This window comes from Drosophila grimshawi, unplaced genomic scaffold (assembly GCF_018153295.1).
Source record: "Drosophila grimshawi isolate 15287-2541.00 unplaced genomic scaffold, ASM1815329v1 contig_1377, whole genome shotgun sequence".
Taxonomy (NCBI): Eukaryota; Metazoa; Arthropoda; class Insecta; order Diptera; family Drosophilidae; genus Drosophila; species Drosophila grimshawi.
The window spans coordinates 121,630-138,460 of NW_025062900.1; the positions used below are offsets into that span (position 1 = coordinate 121,630).

The window sequence follows — 16,831 nt, forward strand, 5'->3', positions numbered from 1 at the left end:
CCACAAACTGTGATAAGATGGTAGTGAAAATTAGTGTTTATATATTTTATGACTTTCTATTGTATTGTGATTAAATTGCCTTTTGGAACATTGAACTTAATAATTTAACTTTTAAATTAATACATATTTAAAAGCAAAATTATGTGAATTTCAGCAGTATACACTATTACGATTCGAGAAATATATTCTTCATATTGTAAGCAAAGGATTTATGGAAATAAATACAAGTGTTCAAAACCGGTTTGTTTATTCTTCATATTTAAACTTACTTAAAATAATCCGACACGCTAGACATGTAAAAATGTGTAAACATATGTATGTATAAAAATGTTTTTTTTTTTTGTAAATCCGTGCTGTAAAAGTTACCATTTAAGCGGCGTTGTTTTATTTTGATAGGCATTGGCTCTGTAAAGAGGAATTTTTAATTAAATACATTTTAGTTTCTAATTTGGCAGAAACTTACCGTACAACACCTTGTGTTTGTACTGATGTAAGTGTGATAAGCGGTGTAAGACGTTCCACAAAACGCTCGTAGTTACGTTCCAGTTCACGTTGATAATCTTTTTGATCCGACATTATTAGATTCCTATTCTTCTTTAAAGCATCCGCACAACGTTTTGAAAATTCGCGGAAACACAACCGCAATTTATTTTGATGTTTCGTAGGTATGGTCGTGCCGTCCGATAAGTTTGAAAGAAATACGCTAGCCATTTCCATTGGAGCTTGGTTAACGGTGGTACCAATGCAACCCTGTAATACCATTTGTAATATTTTTGGGTCAGCTGGCTCTTGATTTGTAGCCGCTGCCAATTCCAATGTTTTCTTCTGAATGTCTTCTGTTATTAACAAAATATGTAAAGATATTATTTTATATTATACTATTTAATGGTTAGTGTTTCTATGGCCTTTTCGATATTTATCTCCCTCTCATAATTCTTGGTTTTCTTATCCTTTCTAGATAAATATATTGTATTAATTGTTTTGAGTTTATAGTAGTAGCAATTATTAACACATTTGATATGATTATTATTTGAGGTATACTCCTCTAGGAAAATACAATTTCGAAAAGGCGCATTTCTTGCTGAAACATGTAAATATAGACAAATAAATTACGAACCAATTGCTACTTCAATCGGCTCCAATTGAAATTGCGCTCTGCTGATTACTTGGATACGAGTTTTAACGTAAGGAAAGTAGTTGGCCGTTGTTAATATTGTTTTTCGTTTACATTGCTCATGTAATTCTCCATGAGCTCTTCCGCTTTTTGTAAAAGGTGTTGCAAAAATAAACCGCTCTAATGGAAAAAGATTAACGGGAAATTATTGACATTTTTTTTGGTTGTTTTATAGTTGGGCTTGTCGAGAAAAATATTTGGAATTACTTACTAATATTAAAATTTCGTTCAAAGTAAGTCTCTCTATGACGCATTTCATAGGTTTCAAAGAAAGGTTCGACATAGGTGATTTGTATATAAGCTTTTTCTGGCTCTAATGGAACGTATCGATGTGCTTAAGAAGGAGAATGAAAAATTGCACAGACGCCTTATAGAAAGCAATAATCGAGCGGGCGGCAATGAAGGCGAGGTGAGTGGCATTGTACACGATTCAATTATTACTTATAAATATGTCTACAGGTCAGCCTACTCCGCAATGAACTCCGACAAGCACGTAAACTGCTTCAAGCTAGCAAGATCGAAAAGTTTGCAATAGCTGAAGAAGGGGAAAAGGACTGCAATAAGAAAGTAGCTGAAGTATTTAAACTAGTAACAGCCAAAGACGCAGAATTGAATTTCACAAATGTTGCGTTTTCAGATCTTAAAATTCGAAACGCAAACAGCAATGAAAGGAGTATATTTAAAAATAACGATGTAATCGTCACCGATGCTGACGAATGTCGTAATTTGCTTCGCATAGAAGATTTATGTATTGTAAGCCCTTCCACGAATCAGTTTTTCACCAAACCACACTACGAGTACGCCAAAGATGCACATGCAAAGAAACAGCGCACTTTTTTTGAAATGGAGCTTGAGCAACTTCTATATTACGCAAAAGGGTTTTCCGAGCGCAGCACGGTTGAAACGACCACAGGTCGCATAATAGAATCAGTCTGCAGAGTCTTTACCGAGTTTTGGACCTATACCCAAAGCTTGGAGTTACCACAAAACTGTATGATGTATCCCTATCATCGTTTCGACCTACAATCAGATCACCGTACTTATATGCGATATTCATTAATTCAACCAGGCGCTTTATACAACCCAGAGCAAGCCATCCCATTACGTCGCTATTTTGGCACATTGGCACAGATTTATCGAGAACAGAGCAGCATATCACATACATTGCTTCAAAAAAAGTATGGTAAATACTGGGTATTGCAAATAGTAATCGAGGCGATAACTAAAATAAGTTACTCTTCCGAGGTATTCGAGCATTTTGGTGTCCTAGAGGCAACTGCAGCGCTCCTGCACAGCTTTCTGGGTCACATGAATCCTGTGGTGATGTCTACATCCGGACCTCAACTTGAATTGCTGTTTGATTTATTAAAACATTTGGTCTTTACTCGTCCAAGTCCCTGGGTTTTTCGCGAACTCAGTGCATGCATGTTATTATGCTCACGTTACGGTTGGCTTATGACAGGAATGTGTGTTAATAGTCCAAGTAATTACTTTATATCTGATCGCGTTCGTTCGGTTTACCGGTTTGGGTCGAAATCGTGTTTAATACAGGTCTACGCGGGACTCATCGAGCTATGTTTATGTAGCGAACTGCCTCTACAACCGAATCATTTTAAACTCTTGCTAGCGATATGCTCAAATCATGTGCGATTCGTATACAGCTGTTTCGCAGCCACTCCTCAATTCGTACTGAGAATGCTTTCATTTCCATCCCTTACTGATGAGGATAAAGAGGAAAATAAGAATATGCCCTCAAACGTTGGCAGTTTACACTCTGGTGTAACGCTTACCAATTACAATTCCGCAAGTAGTGTTAATGCTTCCGCCATTAACTCAGCGAACATATCAAAGTTCTCCTTAATACCAGTGCAGGACCCGGTACCGCACGAAGTTGGTTGCGAATGCTATGTTAAGCTTTGTCTAAGCGTTGTGACGATCGTTTTTCAAATGATGTTCCAATGGGTGATCCAAGATAAAAAATCAGGTATGTGAATTGACAAGCCAATAAAGGCACTAAACAATAAAAAAATTTTCTTAGACATTTCACAAGTTGGGGAAATCTCACATATTGCCGTACATTTACTTACACTTATTTTTCGTGAATATTACGTCTCGTGCCTTTTTCGGGATTCGGAACAAACAACAAAACATTATCTATTTCTACTATGCAATTGATGGAAGGATCACACGCGGATCTTGAGTTTCGAAGATTCACATTGTAAGTACCGCCGATGCTCACATAAAAATTCAGATAAAACAAAGCATTTAAATTTGTATATTTTTAGTACGATTTTTAAGACAACTGCAAGACATGCAGTTTATGTTAAGGCCTTTGCACAAAGAAGGAAATCCCAGCAATCCAAACAATGACTTGGCTGAATGGACAAGTATTGTGTGATGGGAATATACCATAATGTGTTTGATCAGCTGTCTTAATTAGTCCTGAATCTCTATTAGCTTGTGATTCAAATGACTTTTTTAATGACTTGAAAAGGATTGCTTATAATTTGGAATAAACATAATAATAATTTTGTCCATAAAAATGTAAATACTTATCTAGTAATTTTCTTATTGTTGTTTGTTAATATGTATAATTTACTTATAGTTTTTGGGGGAAATACAATTGGGAAATATTTAAAGATGTATTTGTTTGTAGATAATTTATAAAAAATCAATAAATATGTATATAAAAGATAAATTTGTGTATATATGGTGTAAATAATCAGAGATGAAGCCACAAACTGTGATAAGATGGTAGTGAAAATTAGTGTTTATATATTTTATGACTTTCTATTGTATTGTGATTAAATTGCCTTTTGGAACATTGAACTTAATAATTGAACTTTTAAATTAATACATATTTAAAAGCAAAATTATGTGAATTTCAGCAGTATACACTATTACGATTCGAGAAATATATTCTTCATATTGTAAGCAAAGGATTTATGGAAATAAATACAAGTGTTCAAAACCGGTTTGTTTATTCTTCATATTTAAACTTACTTAAAATAATCCGACACGCTAGACATGTAAAAATGTGTAAACATATGTATGTATAAAAATGTTTTTTTTTTGTAAATCCGTGCTGTAAAAGTTACCATTTAAGCGGCGTTGTTTTATTTTGATAGGCATTGGCTCTGTAAAGAGGAATTTTTAATTAAATACATTTTAGTTTCTAATTTGGCAGAAACTTACCGTACAACACCTTGTGTTTGTACTGATGTAAGTGTGATAAGCGGTGTAAGACGTTCCACAAAACGCTCGTAGTTACGTTCCAGTTCACGTTGATAATCTTTTTGATCCGACATTATTAGATTCCTATTCTTCTTTAAAGCAGCCGCACAACGTTTTGAAAATTCGCGGAAACACAACCGCAATTTATTTTGATGTTTCGTAGGTATGGTCGTGCCGTCCGATAAGTTTGAAAGAAATACGCTAGCCATTTCCATTGGACCTTGGTTAACGGTGGTACCAATGCAACCCTGTAATACCATTTGTAATATTTTTGGGTCAGCTGGCTCTTGATTTGTAGCCGCTGCCAATTCCAATGTTTTCTTCTGAATGTCTTCTGTTATTAACAAAATATGTAAAGATATTATTTTATATTATACTATTTAATGGTTAGTGTTTCTATGGCCTTTTCGATATTTATCTCCCTCTCATAATTCTTGGTTTTCTTATCCTTTCTAGATAAATATATTGTATTAATTGTTTTGAGTTTATAGTAGTAGCAATTATTAACACATTTGATATGATTATTATTTGAGGTATACTCCTCTAGGAAAATACAATTTCGAAAAGGCGCATTTCTTGCTGAAACATGTAAATATAGACAAATAAATTACGAACCAATTGCTACTTCAATCGGCTCCAATTGAAATTGCGCTCTGCTGATTACTTGGATACGAGTTTTAACGTAAGGAAAGTAGTTGGCCGTTGTTAATATTGTTTTTCGTTTACATTGCTCATGTAATTCTCCATGAGCTCTTCCGCTTTTTGTAAAAGGTGTTGCAAAAATAAACCGCTCTAATGGAAAAAGATTAACGGGAAATTATTGACATTTTTTTTGGTTGTTTTATAGTTGGGCTTGTCGAGAAAAATATTTGGAATTACTTACTAATATTAAAATTTCGTTCAAAGTAAGTCTCTCTATGACGCATTTCATAGGTTTCAAAGAAAGGTTCGACATAGGTGATTTGTATATAAGCTTTTTCTGGCTCTAATGGAACGTATCGATGTGCTTAAGAAGGAGAATGAAAAATTGCACAGACGCCTTATAGAAAGCAATAATCGAGCGGGCGGCAATGAAGGCGAGGTGAGTGGCATTGTACACGATTCAATTATTACTTATAAATATGTCTACAGGTCAGCCTACTCCGCAATGAACTCCGACAAGCACGTAAACTGCTTCAAGCTAGCAAGATCGAAAAGTTTGCAATAGCTGAAGAAGGGGAAAAGGACTGCAATAAGAAAGTAGCTGAAGTATTTAAACTAGTAACAGCCAAAGACGCAGAATTGAATTTCACAAATGTTGCGTTTTCAGATCTTAAAATTCGAAACGCAAACAGCAATGAAAGGAGTATATTTAAAAATAACGATGTAATCGTCACCGATGCTGACGAATGTCGTAATTTGCTTCGCATAGAAGATTTATGTATTGTAAGCCCTTCCACGAATCAGTTTTTCACCAAACCACACTACGAGTACGCCAAAGATGCACATGCAAAGAAACAGCGCACTTTTTTTGAAATGGAGCTTGAGCAACTTCTATATTACGCAAAAGGGTTTTCCGAGCGCAGCACGGTTGAAACGACCACAGGTCGCATAATAGAATCAGTCTGCAGAGTCTTTACCGAGTTTTGGACCTATACCCAAAGCTTGGGGTTACCACAAAACTGTATGATGTATCCCTATCATCGTTTCGACCTACAATCAGATCACCGTACTTATATGCGATATTCATTAATTCAACCAGGCGCTTTATACAACCCAGAGCAAGCCATCCCATTACGTCGCTATGTTGGCACATTGGCACAGATTTGTCGAGAACAGAGCAGCATATCACATACATTGCTTCAAAAAAGTATGGTAAATACTGGGTATTGCAAATAGTAATCGAGGCGATAACTAAAATAAGTTACTCTTCCGAGGTATTCGAGCATTTTGGTGTCCTAGAGGCAACTGCAGCGCTCCTGCACAGCTTTCTGGGTCACATGAATCCTGTGGTGATGTCTACATCCGGACCTCAACTTGAATTGCTGTTTGATTTATTAAAACATTTGGTCTTTACTCGTCCAAGTCCCTGGGTTTTTCGCGAACTCAGTGCATGCATGTTATTATGCTCACGTTACGGTTGGCTTATGACAGGAATGTGTGTTAATAGTCCAAGTAATTACTTTATATCTGATCGCGTTCGTTCGGTTTACCGGTTTGGGTCGAAATCGTGTTTAATACAGGTCTACGCGGGACTCATCGAGCTATGTTTATGTAGCGAACTGCCTCTACAACCGAATCATTTTAAACTCTTGCTAGCGATATGCTCAAATCATGTGCGATTCGTATACAGCTGTTTCGCAGCCACTCCTCAATTCGTACTGAGAATGCTTTCATTTCCATCCCTTACTGATGAGGATAAAGAGGAAAATAAGAATATGCCCTCAAACGTTGGCAGTTTACACTCTGGTGTAACGCTTACCAATTACAATTCCGCAAGTAGTGTTAATGCTTCCGCCATTAACTCAGCGAACATATCAAAGTTCTCCTTAATACCAGTGCAGGACCCGGTACCGCACGAAGTTGGTTGCGAATGCTATGTTAAGCTTTGTCTAAGCGTTGTGACGATCGTTTTTCAAATGATGTTCCAATGGGTGATCCAAGATAAAAAATCAGGTATGTGAATTGACAAGCCAATAAAGGCACTAAACAATAAAAAAATTTTCTTTGACATTTCACAAGTTGGGGAAATCTCACATATTGCCGTACATTTACTTACACTTATTTTTCGTGAATATTACGTCTCGTGCCTTTTTCGGGATTCGGAAGAAACAACAAAACATTATCTATTTCTACTATGCAATTGGTGGAAGGATCACGCGCGGATCTTGAGTTTCGAAGATTCACATTGTAAGTACCGCCGATGCTCACATAAAAATTCAGATAAAACAAAGCATTTAAATTTGTATATTTTTAGTACGATTTTTAAGACAACTGCAAGACATGCAGTTTATGTTAAGGCCTTTGCACAAAGAAGGAAATCCCAGCAATCCAAACAATGACTTGGCTGAATGGACAAGTATTGTGTGATGGGAATATACCATAATGTGTTTGATCAGCTGTCTTAATTAGTCCTGAATCTCTATTAGCTTGTGATTCAAATGACTTTTTTAATGACTTGAAAAGGATTGCTTATAATTTGGAATAAACATAATAATAATTTTGTCCATAAAAATGTAAATACTTATCTAGTAATTTTCTTATTGTTGTTTGTTAATATGTATAATTTACTTATAGTTTTTGGGGGGAAATACAATTGGGAAATATTTAAAGATGTATTTGTTTGTAGATAATTTATAAAAAATCAATAAATATGTATATAAAAGATAAATTTGTGTATATATGGTGTAAATAATCAGAGATGAAGCCACAAACTGTGATAAGATGGTAGTGAAAATTAGTGTTTATATATTTTATGACTTTCTATTGTATTGTGATTAAATTGCCTTTTGGAACATTGAACTTAATAATTTAACTTTTAAATTAATACATATTTAAAAGCAAAATTATGTGAATTTCAGCAGTATACACTATTACGATTCGAGAAATATATTCTTCATATTGTAAGCAAAGGATTTATGGAAATAAATACAAGTGTTCAAAACCGGTTTGTTTATTCTTCATATTTAAACTTACTTAAAATAATCCGACACGCTAGACATGTAAAAATGTGTAAACATATGTATGTATAAAAATGTTTTTTTTTTTTGTAAATCCGTGCTGTAAAAGTTACCATTTAAGCGGCGTTGTTTTATTTTGATAGGCATTGGCTCTGTAAAGAGGAATTTTTAATTAAATACATTTTAGTTTCTAATTTGGCAGAAACTTACCGTACAACACCTTGTGTTTGTACTGATGTAAGTGTGATAAGCGGTGTAAGACGTTCCACAAAACGCTCGTAGTTACGTTCCAGTTCACGTTGATAATCTTTTTGATCCGACATTATTAGATTCCTATTCTTCTTTAAAGCATCCGCACAACGTTTTGAAAATTCGCGGAAACACAACCGCAATTTATTTTGATGTTTCGTAGGTATGGTCGTGCCGTCCGATAAGTTTGAAAGAAATACGCTAGCCATTTCCATTGGACCTTGGTTAACGGTGGTACCAATGCAACCCTGTAATACCATTTGTAATATTTTTGGGTCAGCTGGCTCTTGATTTGTAGCCGCTGCCAATTCCAATGTTTTCTTCTGAATGTCTTCTGTTATTAACAAAATATGTAAAGATATTATTTTATATTATACTATTTAATGGTTAGTGTTTCTATGGCCTTTTCGATATTTATCTCCCTCTCATAATTCTTGGTTTTCTTATCCTTTCTAGATAAATATATTGTATTAATTGTTTTGAGTTTATAGTAGTAGCAATTATTAACACATTTGATATGATTATTATTTGAGGTATACTCCTCTAGGAAAATACAATTTCGAAAAGGCGCATTTCTTGCTGAAACATGTAAATATAGACAAATAAATTACGAACCAATTGCTACTTCAATCGGCTCCAATTGAAATTGCGCTCTGCTGATTACTTGGATACGAGTTTTAACGTAAGGAAAGTAGTTGGCCGTTGTTAATATTGTTTTTCGTTTACATTGCTCATGTAATTCTCCATGAGCTTTTCCGCTTTTTGTAAAAGGTGTTGCAAAAATAAACCGCTCTAATGGAAAAAGATTAACGGGAAATTATTGACATTTTTTTTGGTTGTTTTATAGTTGGGCTTGTCGAGAAAAATATTTGGAATTACTTACTAATATTAAAATTTCGTTCAAAGTAAGTCTCTCTATGACGCATTTCATAGGTTTCAAAGAAAGGTTCGACATAGGTGATTTGTATATAAGCTTTTTCTGGCTCTAATGTGTTTATGTCGAAATTATTAGAATCCTTAATTATGTGCACAGAATCAGGACCAAACCTATCCGCATAAAAGTTCTAAATGCAAATATACTATAAAATGAATATACAATTTTTGTTGTGACACTATGTAACTACCTGAAGTCGACTAAATATCTCTGGCAACTTTGTTAATGTGGGCTCTTTGTAAATGAATTCTTGTTGATCCAGGTCTCCAAACTTAGCGCCATAGAAACCAACTCGAAAATACGTTCCAAATACCCGCTTACCCTATAAAAAATATAATAACAAATGTTATGAGGCAAATTGTTTGAAATATCTTTACTGTATCTTCACAGTCTTGACATACCGGCGACATTTTTATAATTTTATATTACCTGTAGTTGCGCAATTCGATTGAATGCTTCCTGCAGTTTACCATGAACTTTGCCGAGCTTATGAAACTCGCGGTTTGCCTCGCAAATAGGAGTTAGTATTTTGTAGACTTCATTCATAGCTTCATACATGCCAGCAACTTGGAAGGAGTTAGAAGCTTCTTCGAGCAATGCCTTTAATCCCGTCTCAGTGAAGTGATTTCCTAAGCAAATGCCATCTTCCCCTGGACTAAGAACATCATCCGATACTGCAGACTCCATGAATGTGTTTGGTGAAATGCGCTGAAAACTAACCGCACCGACAGGCAAATGTGTTTGTGATTCGAGCATACTTAAATATTCTGAAACTAATGCAGCAGCATGTACATAGCACATGGCCGCTTCGGTGTGATTGGATCGTTCACGGTGCTTTTTAGCCATGTTTTCCAACCATGTTAACCTTAAATCTGGGTTGTTTTGGTATCCCTTGGCTATACGATTCATTAGGTCAAGCAACATTTCTGGGTCCTCCTGATATTCTTTCATTTTCACTGTGTCTGAGAGGATCATGTGTAGATTGAAAAGTAAATCTTGGACTTGTTCTGGGAAGGAAGTTTCCTGTAAATCTGCATCAGACTCGGCGTACACTAAAATGGTTTTTAACGCACGACGAAGTGACTGTTCGCTAAAAGACGCACTAGTGCCAACCAGAGAGCTTAATGACATGGTCACCTGCATTTTAACGCGTGCAAAATTCTAAAATGAGAGAGACCGCAAATAAAATTATCTATATATGTGTGAATAAGTAAGGTTATACTTACATTTCCAATTTCAAAATTTTGTCTCATTAGTAAGTACAGCGATGCAGCCGCTTGTGAACGAATGCCTGGTAATTGTGATGCGCAATGCTTTAATAGCAAGAGGCACAAATCTGCACAGATGTCTGTTTCTTCATCAAACAAAAGATTGGGAAATTTAAAGATCAGCGCACGTTGAGAAGCAAACAAATTTTGTAGTGCCAGTGTCGACTGATTATGGGATAAACTGTGCAATAAAACTTTTAGTACAGTCCCTAGTAGATTATGGTGTAGATTGGTGGCCACATGCACTATTATTTCCAATGAATCAAGTGTGATAAGCGCAATTTCTGTTGAAAGTGAGCCCTCAATGAAATGGCATAATTCAAGTTCTGGCTCATTTCTCGTAACTGTATCACTGTACTGTGATCGGTATGGCATCTGATCCTTACGCCAGCGAAGTTTCTCCGTTGAGTTTCGATCTTTGCGACGGTTTATGAGATCATAACGTGCCGAATTTGTTCCTCTAATGCATTCTTCTAATTTTTCTTTGACATCAGTTGGTCCTGTCTTACGGAAACTATGAGTCTTAGCCCGCTTTATTGTGGGCAACCGCTTTTGACCCGAATACTCAAACGCCTTTAGGCATGTATTCAATACCTGCAGCATTTGGTGCACGCGATGAGGACTCAAGCCGAGTAGCCAACGGTAAAGGATAGTGCGCTCCAAATTTTTCAGCACCCATAGGAAGCAAGCCAGCAAATGACGCGTATTCTCTGCGCTTAATGGTATCTTGTTTTTCGATTGTTCCGTCATATAGGAATATACACGACTACCCGAGATGGCAAATGCTACCTCTGGACTTATAGTCGCCGTGGTTATGGTCTGGTTAGGGCCCTGATAATCTTCAAGTTGACCCATCTGATGCAAACGGTCATGATCCTGAGCGTCTGATAAAAATTGATGTAACTGTGAAAAGGTATCCATGACTATTGAGAGCAGCGGTATATATAGTGAAGCTACTCGCGAACGTGCTTCCGTATCGTAGCGTGAGTCATGGGAAGCTAAAAGGTTGCGTATGCAGTTTATTGCTTTTCCATGCAGTTGCGGATTGGGCACTTCCATGCCAGTGGCTAAATCGCCTAGCACAAGACCAACCAGGAAGTGTTGTTGACGAAATTCTGTGCTAAGGTCAGCGTGCAAGGCGCGTTCAATGGAGCCCTGAGTAAATAAATTAATATTCGTTACTTCAATAATTAAAGTAAAACAGCTGTAATACGTACATATGAAGCTTGACTTGTGTTTGATGTGGTGCTAGGAGTTGGGCTGCAAGGTGCTGAGATAGTTGTGTAAGAAGTACCAAAGGGCAAATTTAACGCAACAAAATGTTCATGACTACATACGATTCGATTGAAATCTATTTTATAGTTCATTAAATCAGGTGAGGAAGCACTTTTTGATGTTATAACCTTTGAATACATTTTAATTAGGCCAAAGACAAATCCGCGATCCATAATGCTCAGTAGATCAAAAATAAAAAAACTTAAGCTTGCGTTGAGTGACTGAGCTAACCTGCAGTCTGTTGTATGGTACTCTATAATTTTGTTGGTTACAACAGTGACAAGCGTGACTATGTCTTCAATGAATTTTTGTGGAAACCGAATCTTCCGTGGTGCATTTAGGGTACCCGAATAGTCCAAGTGCTCTATCATCGATTTAATAATTAGCTCAAATAAAAACCAGGAGTTGCTCATGGCAAAATCTGCTACTTTGCCACTAGCCAGTGTATATTGCAAGGCGAGTTCTTCGTGTAAGTAGCGTAAGTGACTGAAGTTAACATTCAGACCGCCAGTTAGATGTTGTCCATTATCAAGTTCTAAAGGTAGATTTACTTAGTAGGTGAATATACTTTTTGTTTTTTTCATCTTACCAGTGGTTCCAGCGCTTGTAATATAACCTGACTGAATTTCATTGGTACTGCTACGACTTAGACAGCACTTAACTGCCAATGGATGTGGTATTTTGCATTGAAATTGCACGTAAGTGGAAAATAAACTTTGTCGTCCATAATGATATATATCGCTTAAAATGGATAAATGTGCTGACACCAAGCAAAGCACCTCAAACACAGTCGAACCCAACGACATTGTCTGGCTTCCTACTATATTTGTAGTTACCAATAACTCGATTAGCTTGTCCAACACAAGAGGTAGATGCCTAACCAATGATTCACGATTGGCATTCTCTATATCCAGCAGACATCTTTTTAACTCTGCTTCCATATTACACTCGCCTATGTGGGAGGGTATGTTGTGGGTATCTAAGTACTCACAAGTTAGAAAAAAACGATCAAGGTGTGCATCCAAAGTGTGAACTGAAGTCACAGCATCTACATTGATAGAAAATACGGCACGGTGATTGTCCAACCACTTAATCCCAGGAAGATGAACGTTCGGTGGTATGAACGAGTAGTTCTCCGGTGGCGATTCCAACATAACAGGCAGATTGAATTCACCAACTTTAAGTTTGCCATCCTCTAGAAGTGGTAACCAGGTGTAGCCGATGGGAGTTTCAACCGAAACCTGCATTTCGTGCGGCTTTTTTTGGCACGATACGTGATAGATGGTAAATAATAAATGATGGTGCTGTTTGATGGAAGCAGGCAGAGCAATCTTAATCTCATCATAGAATGATGGACACTTGTTATGGTAATTGACGGATGTAAATGCTTCCGATGCATATTCTGGACACGAAGATTTACCAAAAATGGCATTAACTGCATCCTTAGGGGTCTCTCCTGCAATATTTATTCAAAAATTTATATTAAATTCTATATCGCTTTCAATGATTGGCTTACCTGCCATCAACTGCACACGAATGGCAATGTTACGTGCCGAACCAGCGCGTGACGAAAAATTCAACTCTTTGGGAGACACATAAAGTAAATTGCGATAGCTGTAGTGGGAGCTATAAATGGGCTGCGATGGAAACTCCAATATTTCTTTGACAGGACGTGTTTTCTCTCCATTATACGGCGCGATTCTGGTCAACTCTGGTGTTAACGAGTTCATAACATCTTCAGCACACGGCGATATCTCCAATTTTATAGATCCCGGAATGCATTTATATTTTTTCATAACTGTACTTGGACGCTTAAGTTCAGGCAAAAATTTATATAAATCTTCGTCTTTCATTTTGTCCGCCTCTTGTTTAAAGAAACTTGGCACAGTTAAAGTTATAGGACGAAAACTTTCAACAACGTTGGCAAAGTCATCCGGTGACCAAGAGCGTCGTTTTTCCCTGCGCTCCAGAGAGCCCCGTCTTGTCAGTGTTCCGCTCATATCATTTGCTTTTTTGCGTAGTTGATCAAAGCTGCTGGTCGAAGACTTGCGATCTAAGCTATTTGAACTTGCGGCAGACCCCAAGGTGGCACTACCAATACTGCCCGATGAATCTCTCTCGCCAGCGCTGCCGTCTTTATTATCAAAATTATCGCCATTGAAAACATTTGTTAAATGTATAGCTGTCCAAGCGAAAGGCATGCGATATTTTCCCAAACGTTCACAATAATCCATTGCATTTGACTTAACTTTCTCTCTATACTTGTCTTTGTCGTCTTTCAGGTATGGTTCGACAGAGTTATTGATGTCGCCTTGAAGTACTTTTTCCAGTCGTATAACTAGGAACAAATCATTACTTGGATAGGAAATTTCAAATATAGCCGAACGACTTTGCGTGCTAATATCGGCACAGCGAACATGGTTTGAAAGCATTTGCTTCAGACCATCCGAATTCATATCGAAGTAAAAATTCTCAGAGATTTTTTGACGCTCTTTTGCATCATATATGGCCATCGATGCAAATATAGGTTCTACTTCTAACTCCAGCTTCAGCTGCAGACATTTTATCTGTATACGATGACCCATATGTTCCACTGGCAGCTCGGCAGGTAATCTGCGCTCAATAACTTCTTCAGTTTCATTTTCTGGATAAAGTGAAAAAAATGCAGATTGACGCTCGTCCTGACGCCGTGCGTCATTTAATTGATCAATTTGATCTGACGGTACGTTATCCAATAAATTGGGTATAAGAGGGTCATTAATTGAACGCCTTAAATCAAAACTGGCCCAAGAACTACGAGGAGTAAGTGTATCTGTACAAGAACTAACTGATGCTAAGCTGGCTATTGATTGTCTTGAACTAGGTGTGCAGCTTTCGCTCTTATCGATGAACGTTTCGTCAAACGAGGAGAAATCTTTGTCAATCTCAAATTCTTGCTGGTATGCCGATGTGCTGATAGTTTCGCGATCAATACGCTCTCGGGCACAACAAGAGCTCGAGTAATGGCGTTCTGCATATTCCACAACTTTCCAAGGACGAGTGTAGCAACGAATGCACTCTTGTAAATGTTTTGGTAAATCAGAGCTGAAATATTATACTTGAATGAAATAATACCATTCAAATGTATATTACTTACATATTCTCTTTGGGTATAATGTGATCGATAGTGCGAATTTTCCGCGGTATTATCTTCACTGAAACATCTCCTTGGGGAAAATCCAAGATGTGCTTTAGCGGATCTCGGTTAATAATGTTCATGTGTTGAGTCAGAAATTCTTCATAATCAAGTGGTTCGGTGAGGGAAAGCTTGATAACAATAAAGTGTTAGTGACTTGGATACAATTGCTTGGTGAGCCACACAAACTTACCGTAGATGAGCATATTGCTGCGGAACTTGTGGTCTTTGACTGCATATGGACATTAATGTTTTTCCTCACATCAGAAGCCGGTTGCCTGATACATATACATACATTTTTACAAAGGAAACGGACAAGCGCATTCATTTGTACAGACCACTGCGTTAAAAGGGCGCGGTTGCTGTAATGCCGGCTTTGCCTTATAACTCTATACTTACTTTGATACTTTTTGCACAAATGACCTCTGGGCGAAAGACATTATGAACCTTTGTTAAAGAAATCAAAGAAAATCAGTAGATATTTCTTTAATAATTGCAAATCAAACTAAGAGCAGAGGCCCATAAAAATATCGAGCTACGAGTAAACTACCCGATAGTTGACCGATAAATTGTGGCGGTTAGCTGATTTTTCTTTTACTGTCATGTTGTAGTTTGAATGAATTTCAAAGTACATCGACAGTTAACAAATTTATGTATGCATGCTTCTATGTGCAGATGCGTCTTAACTCGGCATCTAAAATCGCGAATAGTCCCAGCTGATATTTCTTTTAAAGAGAGAATTGGACATTTATGTGGCAGTATAATATATAATAAATTATAATTTAACATACAATTTTCCTATGCGAATCTTTCACAAAAATCAAAGCATAGATTGCCTTACCTCAAGATGTGACAATTTATGGATTGAACGTAAACGGCCAAAGCCGTAACCCTGGGGTAAAACGCACATAAACAATTGTGGGGTGACATCGATGCCTGTATGAGTGTATACAATGTATTCGAATATGTGAGTGGAATTATTGCACACAGTTTGTCATAATTTGTCGTCGTGCAGCCGGCCGTGGCCGACGCGCGACATTTTAACACCACATTAAAACAGATTAAGACACTATTAATTTGTAATTTTAATTGTTTACGAAGACATTAAAGCTGAAAAATATTTTTCTCCTGAGAATATAATATAATGATAAAAAAAATGTACAAGCCAACAATTAAAAATTATTCATAAATAAATATATGTATATACGTACACAAATGTATTTCAGTGCAGATATTTATATGTACATATGTACATGGAAACCTTAAATATACAATGAATGTATGCTATGAGCTTTATATTTTAAAACACTTTGCGGTGACAAACGAAGTCAACGGTAAATTTGGGCACTTCTCAGTTTAAATATATTTTACACGATAATCGGCTTACGGCTAACTAGCGGTCTATATTTATATTGTACATATATATTTGTGTATATGAATCTACCTATAAACTAACTTCAGACAAAACGGGAACGCTGTTTTGGGATACACACAAGCCGTCTAGCATATATATGTATTTGTATCCACCACTTACCCCATAATTTCCTCAACACCCACAAAGAAAACAAAACTGTCGCCCTGATACTGAAGCTGCTAATGTGGTGATCACAGCATGTTAAAGCTTGTAAGAAGCAGGAATGCGTGCAGTGTGTTCTATATCTATAAAAATCTCTGCAGCAGCTGCCAGCTGTGTTTGAAAGTGAAAACTTATGGCCCATGCACAACAGTTTTACCGGAAACGAATGCAAATTGAAATAAACTGCCATGTGGCTCACTTTTTGATGAGTTCATATCACTTCGGTCACTCGGTAAGCAAATGATCCCATTGCTGCCAAAATGAAATTAAATTAAATGATGAAAGCA

At 36.7% G+C, this 16,831-nt stretch overlaps 6 protein-coding genes across 7 annotated transcripts; 3 read left to right on the forward strand and 3 right to left on the reverse strand.

Annotated features, from left to right (window-relative positions):
- Positions 1 to 228: 228 nt before the first annotated feature.
- LOC122322452 (dedicator of cytokinesis protein 7-like) lies at positions 229 to 1,494 on the reverse strand. The gene is made up of 5 exons (XM_043214683.1): positions 1,386 to 1,494; positions 1,118 to 1,294; positions 464 to 836; positions 367 to 405; positions 229 to 287 (listed from the first exon to the last, which is right to left on the reverse strand). The coding sequence occupies exons 1-5, from the start codon at positions 1,426 to 1,428 to the stop codon at positions 266 to 268; spliced, it is 654 nt and encodes a 217-aa protein (XP_043070618.1). The 5' UTR covers positions 1,429 to 1,494; the 3' UTR covers positions 229 to 265.
- Positions 1,483 to 3,736, forward strand: LOC122322366 (ATR-interacting protein mus304-like). Of its 2 annotated transcripts, none has more exons than XM_043214680.1 (4): positions 1,483 to 1,583; positions 1,634 to 3,158; positions 3,213 to 3,392; positions 3,460 to 3,736. In XM_043214680.1, the coding sequence occupies exons 1-3, from the start codon at positions 1,491 to 1,493 to the stop codon at positions 3,347 to 3,349; spliced, it is 1,755 nt and encodes a 584-aa protein (XP_043070615.1). In that variant the 5' UTR covers positions 1,483 to 1,490; the 3' UTR covers positions 3,350 to 3,392; positions 3,460 to 3,736. The 2 variants fall into 2 exon arrangements, with proteins under 2 accessions (XP_043070615.1, XP_043070616.1); XM_043214681.1 differs by having other exon boundaries at positions 1,525 to 1,578.
- A 400-nt stretch (positions 3,737 to 4,136) lies between these two features.
- Positions 4,137 to 5,416, reverse strand: LOC122322451 (dedicator of cytokinesis protein 7-like). The gene is made up of 5 exons (XM_043214682.1): positions 5,292 to 5,416; positions 5,024 to 5,200; positions 4,370 to 4,742; positions 4,273 to 4,311; positions 4,137 to 4,195 (listed from the first exon to the last, which is right to left on the reverse strand). The coding sequence occupies exons 1-5, from the start codon at positions 5,332 to 5,334 to the stop codon at positions 4,174 to 4,176; spliced, it is 654 nt and encodes a 217-aa protein (XP_043070617.1). The 5' UTR covers positions 5,335 to 5,416; the 3' UTR covers positions 4,137 to 4,173.
- On the forward strand, positions 5,389 to 5,808 carry LOC122322453 (ATR-interacting protein mus304-like). The gene is made up of 3 exons (XM_043214684.1): positions 5,389 to 5,489; positions 5,540 to 5,656; positions 5,718 to 5,808. The coding sequence occupies exons 1-3, from the start codon at positions 5,397 to 5,399 to the stop codon at positions 5,775 to 5,777; spliced, it is 270 nt and encodes an 89-aa protein (XP_043070619.1). The 5' UTR covers positions 5,389 to 5,396; the 3' UTR covers positions 5,778 to 5,808.
- A 425-nt stretch (positions 5,809 to 6,233) lies between these two features.
- Positions 6,234 to 7,729, forward strand: LOC6561690 (ATR-interacting protein mus304-like). Its single transcript, XM_032736640.2, has 3 exons — positions 6,234 to 7,063; positions 7,118 to 7,297; positions 7,365 to 7,729. Exons 1-3 carry the CDS (start codon positions 6,388 to 6,390, stop codon positions 7,475 to 7,477), a joined length of 969 nt encoding a protein of 322 aa, XP_032592531.2. The 5' UTR covers positions 6,234 to 6,387; the 3' UTR covers positions 7,478 to 7,729.
- Positions 7,730 to 8,042: 313 nt separating this feature from the next.
- LOC6561797 (dedicator of cytokinesis protein 7) lies at positions 8,043 to 15,415 on the reverse strand. The gene is made up of 14 exons (XM_001989399.3): positions 15,368 to 15,415; positions 15,162 to 15,246; positions 14,930 to 15,099; positions 13,310 to 14,877; positions 12,383 to 13,249; positions 11,736 to 12,328; positions 10,477 to 11,673; positions 9,680 to 10,411; positions 9,441 to 9,572; positions 9,200 to 9,380; positions 8,932 to 9,108; positions 8,278 to 8,650; positions 8,181 to 8,219; positions 8,043 to 8,101 (listed from the first exon to the last, which is right to left on the reverse strand). Exons 1-14 carry the CDS (start codon positions 15,406 to 15,408, stop codon positions 8,080 to 8,082), a joined length of 6,177 nt encoding a protein of 2,058 aa, XP_001989435.2. The 5' UTR covers positions 15,409 to 15,415; the 3' UTR covers positions 8,043 to 8,079.
- Between the last annotated feature and the right edge of the window lie 1,416 nt (positions 15,416 to 16,831).